Source organism: Gossypium hirsutum, chromosome A02 (assembly GCF_007990345.1).
Source record: "Gossypium hirsutum isolate 1008001.06 chromosome A02, Gossypium_hirsutum_v2.1, whole genome shotgun sequence".
Taxonomy (NCBI): Eukaryota; Viridiplantae; Streptophyta; class Magnoliopsida; order Malvales; family Malvaceae; genus Gossypium; species Gossypium hirsutum.
Genome location: NC_053425.1, coordinates 15,378,709 through 15,399,953, shown reverse-complemented (window position 1 = coordinate 15,399,953; position 21,245 = coordinate 15,378,709). Strand labels below are relative to the sequence as shown.

The following is a 21,245-nucleotide window of genomic DNA, read 5'->3' as shown; positions in this document are numbered from 1 at the left end:
ATGTAGGCAAGTGTACCTATCGGTAGTATAGTTTTAGCAAGACCAGATTGTCGAACCCAAAGGAACTAAAAGTATTAGTAATGACTGTCTTTTTATTATCTAGCCTAAGAATAAAAATATTTTGTTTTAATTAACTAATTATCTAAACTAAGAACACACAGAGAAAAGAATTGGGGAATTGCTTTTGGGGAAAATCGATTGACTTAAGACAATACCTAAGGAAAAATCCACCTAGACTTTACTTGTTATTCTGGCTCCGAATCGGACGATTTATTCATTCAACTTGTTCTGTAGAGATCCCTAAGTTATGTTATTATCCCTATTCAAGACTAATAATGTCTAATCCCTAGATTGAATAACCGAGAGTTTTCTCTAACTAACACTCTAAGGTTGCATTAACTCGATCTATGGATCCCCTTATTAGGTTTCACCCTAATCCGGCAAAATCTTGTCACCCTATGTCTAGGCGCGCAATCAACTCCGCTTAATTATGGCAAATGTACTCTTAGACAGGGTCTATTCCTCCTCTAAATAAGAGCATGTCTTGAATCAGTATCCTGGGATATCAAAACAAGAATTAAGAACACATAATTAAGAACAAGTTAAATATTTATCAAACGATTTAGAAAATAATAACAAGATTCGTCTTAGGTTTCATTCCTCTTAGGTATTTAGGGGTTTTAGTTCATAACTAAATAAGAAAACATCTCAGAAGAATAAAGAATACAAAACATAAAGAAAACCCAAAACTCCTGAAGGGAAATTGAGGAGAGATCTTCAGTCTTGATGATGAATCCTGCTTCTGAGATGGATCAATCGGTTTCCTTGGAGTAATTCCTTACTCCCCCTTCTCTGCCTCCCTTTTCTTCCTCCTCTAGGGTGTATTTATAGGCTTTGAAATGCCTAGAAGCCCTCAAAATTAGCCTTTTCCGAATTGGACTCAACTTGGGCTCGGCAGGGACACGCCCGTGGCACACGCCCATGTTCAATTACTTTAGGCCGTGCTCGAGCCTGCCAAATTGACACGGCTGTGTGGTCTGCCCGTGTGAGGAGGTCCAGTACGTGTTGATTTCGTACTTTGACCCATTTTCTCCGTTTTTGGCTTGTTTCTTATTCCTTTCGCTCTCCTATGCTCTCCTAAGTATAAAACATGAAATTAAAGCATTAGGAGCATCGAATTCATCAATTCTAATGAGAAATCATCCATAAAATGCATTAAACATGGGGTAAAAATATGTATAATTTACAGTTTATCAATAGACTTTCATAAAGATCACAACGAGGTTTTTTTTAATATAAACAATGGATTTTTTTCAACGAAACTACGTTTTTCGAAATTCACTTCAGTATGACATCGCAGATTCGGCCATAACGCCTAGGCTAGGTTTGGGGTGTTACATTTAGTGGTATCAAAGCCAGGTTGTAAAACTCGACTGTGGATTTGGGTTTTCTTTAAAACTTAAAACTCTAAAAAGAACTGTTTTAGATGATTTAAAAATATTCAGAAGTGTTTTATTGAATGTATGGTACACCGAGTCTCCGGCACCAACCCTGTAAGTTCTCTAAAACTACAACTTGTTTAAATTGAAATACCAAGACTACTATAGGTAGAAGACTGTACTGAAATACGCTGTTTAGGGTAAACTGAGACTATAGTGTAACTGCGATATGCGAACACAAGAAAACACTGAATTATAGATACTGTTTTTCATAAAATATCTGTTAACAAACACTAGAACTATTAGACTGATGCATAAAAGCGTAATACGATAATGAGCACTAGAGGTACTCGTGGAAGGGGTACAAGTGGCCGCGGTGAAGGCTGTGGAGGTGCTCGGGCTGGGTTGTCGGTATTGGGTCACATGCGTAACAATGAAGCTAGAAAGGCACCGACTTCACCTATAACTGAAACTGGGTCACACGATCGAGTAGCTGTCCCAAGCTATGTTCCAAATTTTGGAAAGGGTCGCTAGGCCTAATACTGGTACTGTGGGCCATGGGTCGGTGACAGAACGAGTCAGGTTTAATGGGGCTGAGATCTTTATGGGTATCATTGGAGTTGTCCCTAATGTGGTTGAATATTGGATTGAGGCCGCAGAGTGGATCATGCATGACCTTTACTGCACCCTAGAGCAAAAATTAAAAGGTGCGGTATAGTTGCTACGAGATGAAGCCTATCAATGGTGGCTTACAGTTAAGGAGGGTACTCAGCCTGACCGATTGACTTGGGAAATTCTCAAAATTGTATTTCAAGGGAAATACGTAGGCATTAGTTATGTGGATGCCTGGAGGAGAGAGTTTCTGAATTTGACTCAAGGGGATAAATCGGTAGCGGAATATGAGTTTGAGTTTTTGTGACTTAGCCGCTATGCACGTGGGATGGTGGCAACTGAATATGAGCACTGTGTTCATTTTGAGGATGGCCTCAGAGACGATCTAGGAGTTTTGATAGCTTCACAGAGAGAGCGAGATTTTGCTGTGTTAGTAGAAAAGACGAAGATCGCTGAGGATGTGAAGCGCGCTGAGCGCCAGAATCGTGAGAAGGACAGGGGTAGGAACAAGAGGGTTTGAGAGCCCTCAAGTTCAGTTGTGAGGCCTAAGAAAAAGGCCAGAGTTGATGGGCCAGTCAGAGTTGGGCCCCCTGTTACTGCTTTTAGGTGGCAGCCTTGTGTTGATTGTGGGAGACGCCATTAGGGCGAGTGTTGGAAATGGATAGAGGCATGTTTGAGGTGCAGATATTTGGAACATCGTATGAGAAATTGTCCACGGAGGCCCGATCAGATGCAAGCTGCGGGTATGGGTGCTGTTTAGCCATCGAGAGGTGTCCAATATCCATCGAGGGGCCGGGGTCAGGCCAGAGGTAGAAATGGTATAGGTCGTTGTCGTGGAGTACCGAGAAGATGTACTGGTCATATCGAGGCGAGTCAGCTAGCACTGGTTTATATTGTACGTCACCGAGAGGATGGAGACGCCTCAGATGTTATTATGGGTATGTTCTTTATCCATAATGTACCTTATACTGTTTTGATTGATGTTGGGTCTACGCACTCTTATGTAGCATGTACTGTATCTGAGACTTTGGGTGTGATGGTTGAAAACACTACGAGTGAGGTTACTATGTTGAATCCATTAGGGCAGTCAGTGAGAGTGAATAAACTATTTAAGGATGTACCCTTGGAGGTTCAATGAGTGATCTTTTTCGCAGATTTAATGGAACTTTCTTTTGGAGAATTCGACTTAATATTAGGCATGGACTGGCTGGTTAAGCATCAGGTGAATTTGGACTGTATTGCAAAGTGAGTGGTACTGAAAACTGAAAAGGGTGATGAGGTGGTTGTGATTAGGGAGCGTCGGAATTATCTAGCAAATGTGACTTCTGCACTTAAAGCTAAGAAGTTGGTTCGTAAGGGTAGTGAGGCGTATCTAGCTTAGATCAGTTCTTCAGGTGCTGAGGTTTTATCTGTTAAAGATATCAGAACAGTTAGGGACTTTCTAGTTGTCTTTCCCGATGAGCTACCTAGGTTGCCTCCAAACGGTGAAGTTGAGTTTGGGATTGATCTTCTTCCTGGTACAACTCCGGTGTCTATCGCCCCTTATAGAATGGCACCGAAGGAGCTTGAAGAGCTTAAAGCTCAGATTCAAGAGTTACTGGATCGAGGGTTCATCCACCCTAGTGTGTCACCATGAGGAGCACCGGTCTTGTTTGTGAAAAAGAATGATGAAACCATGCATATGTGGATCGACTACCAGTGACTGTACAAATTGACTATTAAGAATAAGTACCCTTTACCAAGGATTAACGATCTATTCGACTAGTTCTAAGGAGCTTCGGTTTTCCCTAAGGTAGATCTTCGATCTGGATACCATCAACTGAGAGTCAAAGAGACTGATGTGCATAAAACGACGTTTAGGACTCGTTATGGCATTACGAGTTTCTAGTGATGTCGTTTGGGCTGACGAATGTACCAGCAGCTTTTATGGATCTGATGAACTTCTTGTTCCAACCCTATTTGGACCGGTTCATGGTAGTGTTTATTAATGATATCCTGGTGTATTCGAAGACTGAGATTGAGCATGATGAATATCTCTGTGTGGTTCTGCAGATTTTGAGAGAGAAGTAATTGTATGCAAAGTTCAGCAAGTGTGAATTTTGGTTACGAGAGGTAACATTTCTGGGCCATGTGGTGTCTACTGAGGGCATTAGGGTTGATCCTCGAAAAATTGAAGCTGTTCTGGATTGGAAGCAGCCTAAGTCGGTATCTGAAATTCGGAGCTTTCTGGGTCTAGCAGGGTATTATAGACGTTTTGTGGAGGGGTATTCATTGTTTGCTGCACCTCTGACTAAGTTGTTACGTAAAGGGGTACCGTTTAACTAGACTGATAAGCAACAAGAAAGTTTTGAGAAGCTTAAGAGGGTTCTGACTGAGGCCCCTATCTTGATTCAGTCGGAGTTTAGGAAAGAGTTTACTGTCTATAGCGATGCATCATATATTGGTTCAGGATGTGTGTTTATGCAAGAGGGTAAGGTTGTGGCTTATGCGTCTCGTCAGCTTAAGATGCATGAGGCGAACTATCAGACACATGACTTGGAGTTAGCCATGGTAGTATTTACATTGAAAATTTGGAGGCATTGCTTATATGGTGAGAAGTGTGTCATTTACACAGATCAAAAGAGCTTCAAGTATCTCCTTACTCAGAAGGAGCTAAACCTTAGGCAGCAGTGATGGATTGAGTTGCTTAAAGATTACAACTGTTCGATTGAGTACCATCCTGTAAGGCTAATATGGTAGCCGACGCACTGATCCATAGGGCTGTGACTGATCTAAGGGCGATGTTTGCTCATCTTAGCTTGTTCGATAATGATAGTTTTTTGACCGAACTTCAGGTTAAATCGATGTAGACTGAAAAATTAAGGGTAAACAGCGGGAGGATGAGTCATTGGGCCCTCGTTTTTGACAGATAGAGAGTGGGGAAACATCAGATTTTGAACTGAATAGCGAAGGGGTACTTTGTTTCCTTGGGAGAGTTTACTTACCGAAGGATACTGATATGAGGCAGTCTATACTGCAAGAGGCGCATAGTAGTCCCTATACTATACATCCTGGCAGGAATAAGATGTACCGAGACCTTTGTGAGTTATATTGGTGGCCAGGTCTTAAACGTGAGATTACCGACCTTGTAAGTAAATGCCTTACTTGTCAGCAGGTTAAGGCTGAACACCAGTTACCTTCAGGGTTGCTTAAGCCAGTTAAGATTCTGTTGTGGAAGTGGGAGAGAATGACTATGGACTTTGTTAGTGGGTTGCCCTTAACGCCTACTAAGAAGGATTCAGTATAGGTCATCATTGATCTATTGACGAAATCCACCCACTTCATACCTGTTCGTACTGATTACTCGCTGCAGAAACTGGTTAGGCTGTATATGTCTGAGATAGTACGACTGCATAGGGTACCAGTTTCTATAATATTTGATAGAGATCCTCGCTTCACGTCTTGGTTTTGAAAGTTTTTAATTGAGGCATTGGGTACAAGGTTGTACTTCAGTACTGCTTTCCACCCTCAGACAGACGGTCAGTCGGAGAGGGTGATTCAGATACTAGAGGATATGTTAAGGAGTTGTGTGATTGACTTCCGGGGCAGTTGGGAGGATTACTTACCATTGGCAGAGTTTGTGTACAACAATAGCTACTGGTCTAGCATCTATATGGCACCTTACGAGGCATTATATGGTCGTAGGTGTCGTACTCCTTCGTGTTGGACCGAGTTAGGTGAGCGGCAAGTTCTGGGTCCTAAATTGATTTCTAATACTGAGAGTAAGGTTAAACTAATTTAGGATCGACTGAAGGCAGCGTCAGACAGACAAAAGTCATAGGCAGAAATGAAGCGTAAGGAGATTGAGTATTTTGTGGGAGACTTAGTGTTTCTGAAGGTCTCGCAATGGAAGAAGGTACTGAGGTTTGGTTGGAAGGGCAAGTTAAGCCCTAGGTTCATTGGGCCTTACTGTATATTGAAGTGTGTGGGACCGGTTGCCTATCAATTTGAGTTACCTCTAGAGTTGGACCAGATTCATAATGTGTTCTACGTCTCTATGCTGAGGCGATATTATTCTGATCCTGTGCACGTAGTCTCGATTGAGGAGATTGAGGTTAGGCCGGACCTGACTTTTGAGGATGAGCCAATTCAAATTTTAGACCGTGAAGTGAAGGTTATGAGGAGGAAGTCTATTCTCCTGGTTAAGCTGCTTTGGTGTAATCACAGTTCTGAGGAAGCCACGTGGGAACTTGAGGAGGCGATGTGACAGCAATACCCTTATCTATTCTAATCAGGTAAATTTCGAGGCCGAAATTTTCTCTTAAGGGGTAGAGTTGTAACGCCTCAAAATTTAAGTAATTATTTTGTGTGTGTTGTGTGCCTAAATTCATGCCTGCTTCAGTGGTTGAGTGTCCGGAGAAGTGTTGGGGAGGTCTTGAGTTTAAGCCTTGGCTTGTACTAAATTTTGTTTCTACTTGGATAAACCCTATCTTTAATCTATAGGTTTTTTAAATAAATGTTGGTCAAGCATGTTAATAAAATGTCTACTGGTCTAGGGGATAGAGGTGTGTGGAGTGTTTTAGGGGGTCTAAGGTTTGAGGCTTGGTAACGCAAGAGGAGCATTTTATTTTGCTGTTAACGCTGGGGAGGTGTTGTTGTTTGACTGAAATTGAATGTTTGTGGAGTGGGGGGAGTTGAGGCTAAATTTTAGGTGCTTGTTGGAGAGAATTTAGGCTGGTTAGGATATGGATAGGTGGGATATGGTTGAATAATCTTAGGAATGATATGGGGAGAGAAATTAGGAGATTTTGAAGGGAGTGGAGAGGGTGTGCCGATTGGAGACTCTATCTCTATGCATTTTATGTTTTGTGCAATTGACTGGGGGTTTTGTTATGTTTTCGGTTCTTTTCTCTCCTGAGACTAATATTGCATTTTTTGGGGCATTCTCTTTCTTTTGGGTGACTATTTTCTCTCTTTTTGGGGCTGTGCTTTGCATTCAGTTTTGTTGTGTGGTGGTTCTTTACTGTTGCTGTTTAGGCACCTTTCTTGTTTTTCCCAATCGGTAACTTTTACTTCTCCGTTCTCTAAAGCTTTGCCAAATACTCTTCCCTCCTTTCCTTCTCACTAATCTTTTCCCTTCTCACTTTGGTACCTTGGCCGAACAGCTCCATCTCACCCTTGTTGTCTTGCTTTCGGCTTTTGCAAGTGATCACTGATCTGTTAGGTTCAGGTGTACGATTCTTGCTTCCTTTCCCTCAATTTTCTTCATTGGCCGAATAATGGTAAGTGAACCTCTGTCTCCCTCTCTTATTCTTTTCCTTTTGGTTCTCATTTTTCTGAATATTATCCCTTTCTTTCTTTCCCTTAATACTGATTACCTCAATTTCTTGTGTTACTCTTGCAGATCAATCTTTATTCTTGTTCTTGCTCGATACGTCACAGGCCTACAATCTTCTCTGTCGTTGTTGGTAAGTGGGTTTAGTTGAGATGGTGTTATGCTTCAAGTATGACTCGAATTGAAAGGGGGTGACTTTTGTATAGGTAGTGGTCGAAGTTGGTTGGCATTCTTTCCTGGAAGCCAAAGGTGCAATTACTATTATTTTGGGGTAAGAAGATGGTGATTGTTTTGGAACTCCGTTAGTTTTCTTTGTTTCTTGAGTTAAGTAAATGATTAGGTGTACTGATTTTTCTTTAGATAGAGAAAGTGTTCGGAGCGCGGATTAACTTTAAATCACATAAGGTGTGTAATCACACTGTAATAGTTGTAAATTGACAAAACCCGAAAAACTTATCCTTAAACACTATACAAGCATGCGCTCGCTCGTGTGGTGATTCAAACACATAAAACGTGGGCGTTTGACAGTGGAAGCCACCATGAGCGATTTCATGGGCTTAGGTTGGTTCGAGCCACATTGGGCCATATGGGCCCCACGAGCTCGTGGGTCTACACGGGTAAATTGCACGGACATGTGAAGATTACTGGACCAGGCCGTGTAGATTACACGACCAAGGTCATATTTGGGCTTTATGGGTCACATGGGTGTATGGGCCCACATGGGTCGTATTATGGCTTTTTTAGTACACTTAGGCCCCATACTGATGAAATGACTGTTATACCCCTATGTGGTCAATGATTGATATACCCCTATGTTACGTATGACTGTATTTAAGAATGACATATCTGCATACACGTATAATATTATGACATGACATGTTGCATGGAGGTGGGTTTGATATATACTATTTTTTTGCCGTAACCGGTACTATACTTTTGGGTGTAGGGATGAGTGGGTCGATTTAATCCCCACATGGAGTGTAGGGCTGGACGGAGTGGAGTGTAGAGGATGGATGGGTAGGACTTCTGATTGCATTTCTATTACTATTACTGTAATGGGCTAAGGCCGACACTGCTACTGATACAGAATTGGGCTTAGGCCCTAACTATTACTGAACTGTCACTGAAACAGGCTTAGGCCCAGACTGTATTTGCCTATGGTGTGACTGGTTGTTTGTTTAATAAGGGATTACACATTGAGTTTTCATAAACTCACCCTTCTGCTTTCCTGTGTAGGTAATCCTTAGGTGGGTCGATGTTGCGAGGGACTCGACGGTGGCTACACAACCGCGCTTGTTTCACTTTTCAACTTTTATTTTATAAGCAATTTAATTTGGGTTTCAGTTATGTAATAAGGCCTCTTAAAATTTTTCCTTAGTTTGAGATTTTATTTACTTTAAATCATATCTGTTAGAAGTAGGCCGCGATTTTACTAAAAGAAAATATATACTTTCAAAACACCATGCTATTGCAATATTTTCTAGCAAGCTTTCGCAACAAACATGGTTTTAAAAGTATAATAACAACCTTAAATGAGTAGCACTTTGCTATATCAACTTGGGTTTTTAACAACGAACAAGAAACTATAAACTTTAATAAAGATCACAACGAGGTTTTTTTTTATATATATAGAACGAATTTTTTTCAACGAAACTACGTTTTTCGAAATTCACTTTAGTGTGACATCGCATATTTAGCTATAACGTCTAGGCAGGGTTTGGGGTGTTACAGGGCGCGGGACTTGGCCGTGTGGCATAAGTCAGTATACCCTCCAGTTTTCACACGGCCTAGCACACAGCCTGGCACACGGGTGTGTGAATCCATTTTGAAGGGTACACGGGCTAGTCAAACAAGTGTGTGGTTGGCCATGTGACCCAAGACAGTGAGTTACATGGGGTTGGACACGGGCTGGGACACGGCCATGTGATCCCATTTCGAATGTCCACACGGCTTGTGACATGGGCATGTCTTTGGCTGTGTGAGATACATGACCGGGCCACACGGGTATGTGTCCCCTGTACTTTGAAAACTTTCTATGTTTTCCCATAAATTTCCTAAGTTCTCGGTTTAGTCCCGAACCAATTCTAATGATTGTTTTAGGGACTATATGATTGTATTCGAATTATTTTTGCTTGGATATGATAACTGATGATTGTTTAATTGTTAAGTTTGGTAATACTTCGTAATCCTATTTCGGTGATGGATACGGGTTAGGGGTGTTACACAGGCCGTGTGCCAAACCGTGTGCATAATCGAATTAAAAACTCACGGTTGTATGGCCACTCCGCATGCTTGTGCTACCAAGCTGTGTAACCTACTGATACCGTGTAATTTAGAGTCACACGGCCATGTCCTAGGTCGTGTGACAGACCCCGTGAAACCTGCACCTAAAAATAAGAGTCACACAATCGTGTGGGTAGGCCATGTGTGACACATGACCATGTGACAGCCTGTGTCCAGGTCGTGTGTGCCGTAAATAGCTTCATAAACAAATCAAAACATAACCTATTTCTTAGGTGCCAAGACAAACCAAATACGCATGTTTACAAGCCTCCAAATGAAATTCAAATAAACTCAAAACATACCAAATCATTCAACTTATGTGACTCCACAATTCAAATATCCAATCAAGTTGCATTTCAAGCTTTACATGATCACATTTTAACACATGCCAAATTTACCATTCACCCACAACATTCAAATCCATTTCACCATAGGATAGTCCTTCATTATTAGCAAAGAACAAAATGACCAAAATCACATAATTATGAACCCTTACAAACCAAACATCAAAAATCGATTCACATGGATTAAAATCCATCCAAAGATAAACATTATTCAAGTTTAACAAACTCCACAAGTAACAAGTAACCAACATGTTTCCAAATCGCCTATTACATTCCATATAACCAAAAGTGAACATTAAAAAACTACCAAAAGAATTCTGAACAATGTGATATTTCTGAATAGTGTGATTTCTTCGAGTTGATCCGATCGCCCAATTTCCATGAAATGCTATCTACAAGGAAATAAGATAAATAACATGAGTAAGCTTTTATAAAGCTTAGTAAATTCGACGATTAAAATAATAAAGCTTCCGAAATAACATAAAAATATTAATAATAAGATTAATAGTCAATGTTTCTTGTCAACCACAATCCATAACAGGTGAGTTTGTACATGGATAAATATGTGCTACATTTGAATATAATTATACGAAATCATTTAATATCAAGTCACAAGGCTATCAAGAATTCAAGAACAATCTTCCGACAAATTCCATAATAATTCATTTAACACTAAAAATATTGCCCGATGAATGATATACGAATATGAGTACACAGTTATCCATCCGAAACATGCCAAATGTTCAAATGAGCTAATCCAACTAAAAACACGCCTTGGCATCGAGTGCCTAGCCATTAGGCTAACATCCCTCCGAAAACATGCCTGGGCACTAAGTGCCAAGCCCGAAGGCTTTACATCCACCCTCGGTAACATGCTAGAATCACTGTAATATATCACGATAGTTTGCAACAAATGCTGAATGTCGATATACCCAGTGTATAAACACAAGTCAAGTGTCATCACCTCATCACAAATCAATCTCATACAGTGCACATTATAAGCTATTGGCATGCCAATCGTACTCTATCCTACGTTCATCCTGCTCAAGAGATATCATCGCTAAACAATGTTCCAACAATTTCCTTTTTCAATTCACTCTAATTTAACATCAAACATTCAATTAAACATTCAAAAACCAATTTCTCATTCAAATACAATTTAAAGTAAATTAAACTAAATTGAACGAACTTACTTGGCTAAACTGCTATAGTGACAAAAGTTTAGGGACTATTCTACAACTTTCCCTTTTCCTCGGTTATCTACTTGTTCTTGATCTATAATATAATTTATTTCAATTATTCACCTGAATTTCATATGCTATTCAATTTATACATATAACTTATTATTTATAATTTTTCATTTTTGCCTCAAATATTTACATTTTATACAATTTAACCCCTAAACCCAAAAATTATGAAATTAAATTTTTTTAAACACACCCCATGTCAGCCGAGTTTCTAGGGTTTCAAAAAAGCCCTCTATTTAACATAATTTTACAATAATATCTTAAGATTTTACCATTTAAACAATTTAATCCTTCAACATTAAAATCAACAAAAAACTACTTTATAAAATAGTCTTATTTAACAATCAAGTTTAATGATAAACCGTAATTTATACATATTTTTACCTCATGTTTAATGCATTTTATGGATGATTTCCTATTAGAACTGGTGAATTCGATGCTCCTAATGCTTTAATTTCATGTTTTATACTTAGAAGAGCATAGGAGAGCGAAAGGAACGAGAAACAGGCCAAAACCGGAGAAAATGGGCCAAAGTACAAAATCAACACGACCTCGACCTCCTCACATGGGCAAACCACATGGTCGTGTCAATTTGGCAGGCTTGAGCACGGCCTGAAGTAATCGCACACGGGCGTGTTGTGTGGGCGTGTCCTTGCCGAGCCCAAGTTGAGTCCAATTCGGAAAAGGCTAATTTTGAGGGCTCTTAGGCATTCCAAAGCCTATAAATACACCTTAGAGGAGAAAGAAAAGGGGGGCACAAAATAGGGAGGAAGGAATTACTCCAAGGAAGCCGATTGATCCATCTCAGAAGCCGAATTCACCATCAAGACTAAAGATCTCTCCTCAATTTACCCTTCAGGAGTTTTGGGTTTTCTTTATGTTTTGTATTCTTTATTATTCTGAGATGTTTTCCTTTTTAGTTATGAACTAAAACCCCTAAATACCTAAGGGGAATGAAACGTAAAACGAATCTTGTTATTATTTTCTGAATTGTATGATAAATATTTAACTTGTTCTTAATTATGTGTTCTTAATTCTTGTTTTGATATCCCGAGATACTGATTCAAGATAAGCTCTTATTTAGAGGAGGAATAGACCCTGTTTAAGAGTACATTTTTCATAATTAAGCGGAGTTGATTGCGCACCTAGAGATAAGGTGACAAGTTTGCCGGATTAGGGTGAAACCTAATAAGGGGATCCATAGATCGAGTTAATGCAACCCTAGGGTGTTAATTAGAGAAAGGTCTCAATTATTTAATCTAGGGATTAGACGTTATTAGTCTTGAATAGGGATAATAAAATAACTTAGGGATCTCTACGAAACAAGTTAAATGAATAAATCGTCCGATTCGGAGCCAGAATAACTAGTACAGTCTAGGTGGATTTTTCTTTAGGTATTGTCTTAATTCAATCGATTTTCCCAAAAGCAATTCCCTAATTCCATTCTCTGTGAATTCTTAGTTTAGATAATTAGTTAGTTAAAACAAAAACCTCTTTATTCTTAGGCTAGATAATAAAAAGACATTCATTACTAGTATTTTTAGTTCCTTTGGGTTCGACAATCCGGTCTTGCTAAAACTATACTACTATTCGATAGGTACACTTGCCTACATCGCGATAATAGTTAGTTTCAAGAACGATTAATTATAAATATTTAAAACCTATCACGAAATCACGTGACATTTAACAATCTATCATAAAGTTGCATAAACTCCTCATACTCATCCATGGCATAATCCAAAACATTTAACAATTTTACAAATTAACCCCCGGATTAGTTAGATTTAGCTAAAACGATTACAAAAGCATAAAAATTACTAAAGCCAAAAATAAAAATCACTTTCGTGCAAAGATAATAAGTGCCGAATATTCAAGCTACAACCATGGCTTCTTTCATCTCTAATTTTCAACAAAGAACAAAAGAAAGATGATTATTTGTTTGTTTCTTTTAAGTTTTTAATGTCTAATTGTCTAATTACTAATTTACCCTTTAATTAAATATCCAATTTAGCAAAAATCTAGCCCTAACCGTACGCTACAATTAAAATAGGTATATTTACCATTTAGGGCCGCCACTTCAACATTTCATAGCTATTTAATACTTTTGATTAATAGATTCCATCTTTTATAACTTTTATAATTTAGTCATTTTTACCTAATTAACTACCTAAATGATAAAATTTCTTAACCAAAATTTAATACGACATTAATAACTTTGTAAATATTATGTAGCTAAAATTTAAAGAGTAATACGTTAAAATTGTGGTCTCGAAACCACTGTTTCTGATGCCACTAAAAAACGGGTTGTTACAACTCTCCCCACTTAGGAAATTTTATCCTCGAGATTGTTAGCTAATAATAACTTCAGGTATTCTATTCTCATTGATTCCTCAGTCTCCCAAGTAGCTTCCTCGATATTGTGTCAATGCCACAGAATTTTTACTAATGGTACTCATTTATTCCAAAGTTCTTTTACCATGTGAGATAAAATTCTCATCGGTTCTTCAGAATACGACAAATCCGACTTTAATTCAATCTCATTGGAAGTAATCACATTTGAAGTATCTGACTCATACCGTCTCAATATCGAAACATGGAAAACATTGTGAATCTTTTCAAGTTTTAGAGGTAGAGCCAATCTATAAACTACAGGACTTATTTTTTCAATAATTTCATACGGTCCGATAAAACTCGGACTCAGATTCCCTTTTCTACCAAACTAAAGCACTTTCTTCCATAGTGAAAATTTCAAAAACACTCAAGTACCAACGACAAATTCTATATCTCTTCTTTTCAAATCTACGTATGACTTCTAACGATTAGATGCGACTTTAAAAAAATCACGAATAATACATAACTTGTCTTCACTTTCACGTATCAAATTGGTTCCAACTAACTTAGATTCACTCAAGTCGGACCAGTACAACGGTGCTCCATATTTTCTATGGGATAAAGCTTCAAATAATGCCATTTTAATACTAGATTGATAGCTATTATTATAAGCAAATTCAGCTAATGGCAGATACTTATCCCAGCTACCTTCGAACTCAAGAATACAACATCATAACATGTTGTCCAAAATTTGTATCACTCATTCTGATTGTCTGTTAGTCTGCGGATGAAATGCCATACTATAGCGGAGTTTAGTGCCCAGAGCTTCGTGAACTTTACCTTAAAATCTAGAGGTGAATCCCGGATCTCGATAACCCAAATTGAGCTAATTTTTCAAGCGAATAATCCTTTCTGACTAGAATAAAATGAGCCAACTTCGTCAATCTATCCCCAATAACCCAAATTGAGTCACTCTTTCTCGATGATATAGGTAATCTGGATACAAAATCCATTATAACTCGCTCCCATTTCCATTTAGGAGTCATGATAAGCTGTAGTAATCAGACAGTACCTGATGCTCGACTTTCACCTGCTGACACACAAAACATTTAGCTACAAATTTAAAAATTTCATGTTTCATACTCGGCCACCATTACATCTATTTTAAGTGGCGAAACATTTTGTACTACCCGGATGGATAGAATATGTATTACTGTGAGCTTCAGATAAAACTGTTTTGTTTCAATTCTAGATTATTAAGAACACATAATCTATTGCGAAAATACAATGAACCATCAATATGAACTTTGAATTTTATAGATGATTCACCCTGAACCTGTTCTCATTTAGCTACCAATTTTGGGTCATCATTTTGCAACTCCCAAATTTGCTGAAGGAACAACAGTCTAGTTTTTAATTAAGCTAAAATAGATCTATCACAATTCCAAATCAATTGAGCATTCAATGCTCTCAAAGCGAACAATGATTTTCGACTTAAGTCATCAACAACAACATTAGCTTTTCCGGGTTGATAATTAATAACCAAATCATAATCTTTTAATAACTCTAGCCATCTTCGTTGTCTCAAGTTCAGTTCTTTTTGAGTCATCAAATATTTCAGGCTTTTGTGATCCGTAAATATATGACATTTCTCACCGTACAGATAGTGCCGCCAAACAAAAATGATTGCGACCAATTCTAGATCATGAGTTGGGTAATTTCTCTCATATGGCTTTAACTGAAGAGAAGCATATGCTATTACTTTTCTAGCTTGCATCAACATACAACCCAGTTCGTTGAGTGATGCATCACTATAAACATCATATTCTATCTCGGATTTTGGTCGAGTTAGTATTAGAGCTACTAAAAACATGTTTTTTAGCTGATCAAAACTCTGCTAGCATTTATCTGACCAATCAAAATCAACATTTTTCTATGACAACATGGTGATCAAATATGCAACTATAGAGAAGTTCTTAACAAAACAACAACAATAACTTGCTAAACCTAGAAAAATTTGTTCCTCTGACACATTTTTCGGAGCTTTCCAATTGACAATGGCATAAACTTTACTCGGATCAACTCGAATCCCATCTGCAGAAATTATGTGACCCAAAAATCCAACTTCTCGAAGCCAAAACTCACATTTACTGAATTTTGCGCACAACTATTTCTCACTTAAAATCTGTAATACAGTTCTTAAATGCTGAGCATGCTCGGATTTTGTTTTAGAATAGATCGGTATATCATCAATAAACACAACCATGAATCTATCAAAATGAGGTTGAAAAACCCGATTCATCAAATCCATAATAGAAGCAAGGGCATTGGTAAATCCGAAAGGCATTTTTAAAAATTCGTAATAGCCGTAATGAGTTCGAAAAGCTATTTTCGGCACGTCATAATATTTTACTCGTAACTAATAATATCCATATATGATATCTATTTTCAAAAACACGGTCAGTATGAGACTAAACAAGTATTAAGCATTCATATAGGCAATTTCCTAGACGTACCAATAGCACAATCAAACACTATCAATAATAATTTAAAAATGCACATGATCGTGAAAAATGCACATGTGAGATCCTACCCATGCCATCTGCTACACACCATGAGTTCCCCAAAACCCGTCTGCCAAACTCTAATGTATGTGAGCAATGCTTATGGAAAAAACCACCAATAATCAATAATGCAGTGAAACTGCCAAATAGATAATGCGATATAATTGCCAATCCCCTCGGTACTCCAAATGTAGTGCACTGACTACAAATATATGCAGACTTAATATGCCACTGGTACTCCATAGAACTCATCCGTCAACCACAAAATCCCATCCCAATGCACATGCAATATGTCATACAAATTCATACATAACCATATTTCAACATTTTTCACATTTATTCGACATGTTCAACATGTCCTCAATAATCACATACTTATAGAAAAAAGAAGCAATTCTAATTTTCAAATTACCATTAAGATGGTATCTATCAATACCGTTCAATCCATATACTTTACAAATTTCATTGTGCACCAATAGCAACCTCACGTATATTTATCATAGTAAATATTTCATGCATTTAAATCATGCACAAACCTAATATGTAACACCCCTAACTCGTATCCATCGCTGAAATAGGGTTACGGAGCATTACTAAACTTATTACTTAAATGATCATACATTTCTCATACAATTATTAATTTCAAATACAAGTCATTTATAATCAATCACATTCATAATCAATCATATTGTCCCTAATACGAGCCTACTAGGCTCAAGTCATGCATTAGAAGTGGTTCGGGACTAAACCGATAACTCAGGAAATTTTTGGAACACTTAGAAAATTTTATAAAATACAGGGGACACATGCCTGTGTGGCCAGGCCGTGTGTCTCACAAGGCTAAAGACACGCCTGTGTCGCAGGCCATGTGGACATTCAAAATGGGATCACATGGCCTTGTCTCAGCCCATGTCCAGCCCTGTGTAACTCTCTGACTTAGGTCACACGACCAACACACACGCCTATGTGACTAGCCCGTGTGCCCTTCGAAATGACCTCACACGCCCGTGTGCCAGACCGTGCCAAAACTGTAGGGTATACTGACTTATGCCACACGGCCAAGTCACACGCCAGTGTGCTGGGCCGTGTGGAGCACACTGACTTGATTTCTATTTAAACACCAAGGGACACACGGTCGTGTCACCTAACCGTGTGTCATACACGGCTAAGACACACACCCGTGTGGACAAAAATAGGCTATTTTCCAAGCCATCTTTCTCACCCAAACTTTCATTCACCTACGCAAACCAAATGGAATATAACATGGCATAAATAGACATTCTAACCAATCTCAATCAAGTCTAATTTATGCTATTTCCATATCAAGAACTATAGGACTTATCACATCATATTTTGCCAATTCAAATCATACCAAATTCATATTCACAAATCACTTAACTAATTAACTTCATAGTTGCACTTTCTCACCTAAAATCACATGCATACCAAATCTCCAAATTTCAATCATATGTTACTCAAATTACTAATTCATAATAAACATCATATAACCAATACCAACCACATAACAAAAGGTCATTTGCATCTATATATATACATCATCAAGCATACCAAAATAAGCCAATTTATATGGCTATACATATAAACAACATTTATCATTTACAAGCCAAATCAAATGGCTAAATCCATTACTAACATATATACCAAAATGACCATAACTCTTATACATGCCATATGACCAAATACATAAGTTCAAAAGTACCAAAGTGTTAGCTTGATAGAGTGATAAGATCTTCGATGATTTCAAATTCTGAGTAAGCTTCGATAATCACTATAAAACACTGAAAAGTAAACAAAGTAAGCTATAAAGCTTAGTAAGTTCGTATAATAATAAACTCATCTTAACATAAATACACAAAATAAGCAATTAAACACATAATTATATACTTATTTTGATGCACAAACCTATCACATATTCATTCACAAGGCTAGTTATGAAATTCACAAGTTTCTTTGATTCAGTGCTTGTATGGTTAATGTACATACCTGTACCAACTCGTATCAATATCATACTCATCCATATCCTTGATATACCCATTGAACCATTTGAAATAATATCGGATACTCGAGAATCTCGCACCCTAAGTGCCAATACATAGCCGAAGCTATCTCAATCTCATATATCATATAATGCTCACTCTTGAGCTATCAATAGGTCTGCTCACATAAGCTGATGGTCAAGACGTAGCTATACGGTGCTACTCACACAAGCTGATGAGAATCCACAACACATGCCGGATAACTCAGCCACCGGTAGGACGTACGGACCAACACCCAAACACATAACCCTTAATGACATGTCATTCGTATCTTAATTTATTCCTATGGTTCAACCGAGATTTCACATTTCGAATCTTTGTCGAACATATCCGTAAGGTCATATTCATAATTAATTCAATAATAAAGCATTTAAAATAAAATTATATTAATGCTTATTAACATACGAACTTACCTCGATTCACAAAAATGACGAAATGGATCGACTAGTCCAATACTTTATTTTTCCCCCGATCTAGATCTGAACTTCATTTTTCTTGATCTATATAATATCAAATTTAACTTATTCAATTATCAATTTATTCAATTTAGCCCAAAAAAGCATATTATGGAAAAATTACACTTTTGCCCCTACTATTTCAACATGCAAATTTATGCAATTAGGTCCCTACCCATACCAGCCAAATTTCCCTTATTATCATAGCAGCCCATATTTTTCATTTATTTCACATTTCTACCACAAAAAATTTACATTTCTCAATTTAATCCCTAATTGACAATTTTACCAAAAATCACTTTACAAATGTTGTTTATCTAACAACAACCATGCATTTTCTATCATTAAACATCAAAATACACATACATTCATCAATGAAAAAACCCTAAGCCTTTAACAGTTTTGCAAATTAGCCCCTGGGCTAGCTAGATCAAGATGCGAAGATATCAAAAACATAGAAATCACTAAAAACAGAGTAAAAAATAATACCATGCAAAGAACTTGAATGGCTGAATGCTTAAGCTCCTTCAATGGAGTTTCCTAGCTCAATTTTCAGTGGAAGATGATAGAAAATTAAAGATTATATTATGTTTGTAACACCCCTTACCAGTATTCAATGTCGGAATAGGATATGAGGTATTGCCGGACTTATAACACAATCATTAACACAATTTTGAGTCATAAATTTGCATCCAAATTAAAACTATTTGCAATTAATTGTAAAGTCCCTAATACAAGCTTACGAGGCCCTAAGCATGCTTTGGAAATGGTTTGGGACTAAACCGAGAACTTTAGAAATTTTTGCAAATCTTAAAAATTTTTTCCATTAAACAAGTGTCACACGCCCGTGTGGACATGAGACACGCCTGTGTGGGCAGGTGTGTGGCTATGCACGCTCGTGTCCCTACCCCATGTAACTCTCTATTTTGCAATGCATGAACAAATTGATGTAACAGGTCAAGTCACAAGCCCGTGTGCTAGGCCGTGTAGGTAATTTAATTTTCATAAAATAGGTGCAGACTTCACATGCCCAGGACACACACACTTGCCTGAGGCAGTGTCATCTACACAGCTGAGACACACGCCCGTGTCTCTGCCTGTATGCTCAATTCTGAGCATTCTATTTCTCAAAATTAAGGTGCAGGGGACACACGGCCGAAACACATGCCCATGGAACAGGCCATGTGTTACACACAGCCTAGACACACGATCGTGTCTCTATCCGTGTAGACAAAATAAAGGCTATTTACCAAGCTGTTTGCCACCCCTATTCACACATAAACATACACTAATTCAATGGCACATAATAATATACTCAGGCAACCAAAAGACCCACAATTATGACCATCACATGCCAATACAATAGCAACATCTATCATACTCAACACTTATTATGCCCTAAATTAATCATGCAAATTTCACCTTCATTAAGCCTCAATTTACTACCTCCAAGACACCTAATTGTGAACAAATTTATTATCTCATCAATAGATCACATTTCCAAACATTTCACATTCATGCTATGAATAACATTCCATCATTCACCAAGCATACCATGACCAAATCACCAAATACATTGGCACATATATGAATATACTGAGGCTTACAATCATGTTAGGCAAAATAAGCCAATTAGCATGATAAGGTGCCAAATCAACCAATAGCTATTACAAGCCAATACATTTGTCCAATCATAATGACACATATAACAAAAAGATCAAGTCCCTATACATGCCATACTTTCAAAATACTAAGATCATCAATACCCAAAAATGAGAGTTTGATAGTGTGATTCCAATCTCTGATGATCTCGGATCCGAGGCGACACTATAAAAATGGAAAATAAATGGAGTGTAACAGCCAATTTAGACCCTAATCGAAATGGTGGTTTCGGGACCATGAATCCGAGTTAGAAAAATATTTTAAAATTATTTTTCGTGTTTATTATGTTTGAATTTATATCTGTGAAATTTTTGAAATTTAATTTTGTCATTTAAGTGCCCGATTAAATAAAAAGACTTAATTGCGTAAAGTGAAAATTTGATGGTTAAATAGGAACGAATTAATGTTGTCTTAATTTCATGAAGTACTTATGTTGCAATAATACCATTGGAGTTAGTGATGAATGGTTGTATCCTTGATATATATGTTTTAGTTATTAAATTATAAAGGATATTAATGTAAAATGGTAAATAATGCATGATATAATAAAACATAATTAAAATAAGCTTTCATATATGCTTGTTTTTACTGAAATAACAAAATAAGAAAAGAAAACAAAGGGTTTAAATGTTCGGCCACCAGCAAGCTCAATCAAGGTATGTAACTAGCTCGGTTTTTAATAATTATTACGTTTTTGAGATCGTTGCAGTGTAATGTACAAAGCCTATGTTTGAATTTTTGATTTTGATGAATATTTTGAGTTACGAAATTGATGAATATTTGAGCTATGTGATGTTAGTTGATAAAATATGAAAGATATGTTTTGGATTAACATGTTTTCTATTGGAATTTTTGATGATTTTGAGTAATTAGGACTAAATTGCAAAAATAATAAATTGAGGGACTAAAATGTGAAATAAATGAAATGTATGGACTT

General features: G+C 37.5%; 1 protein-coding gene across 1 annotated transcript; it reads left to right on the top strand.

Moving 5' to 3' along the window:
* Positions 1-5,877: 5,877 nt before the first annotated feature.
* On the top strand, positions 5,878-6,297 carry LOC107952279 (uncharacterized). The gene is made up of 2 exons (XM_016887543.1): positions 5,878-5,946; positions 6,064-6,297. The coding sequence occupies exons 1-2, from the start codon at positions 5,878-5,880 to the stop codon at positions 6,295-6,297; spliced, it is 303 nt and encodes a 100-aa protein (XP_016743032.1).
* Positions 6,298-21,245: the final 14,948 nt, after the last annotated feature.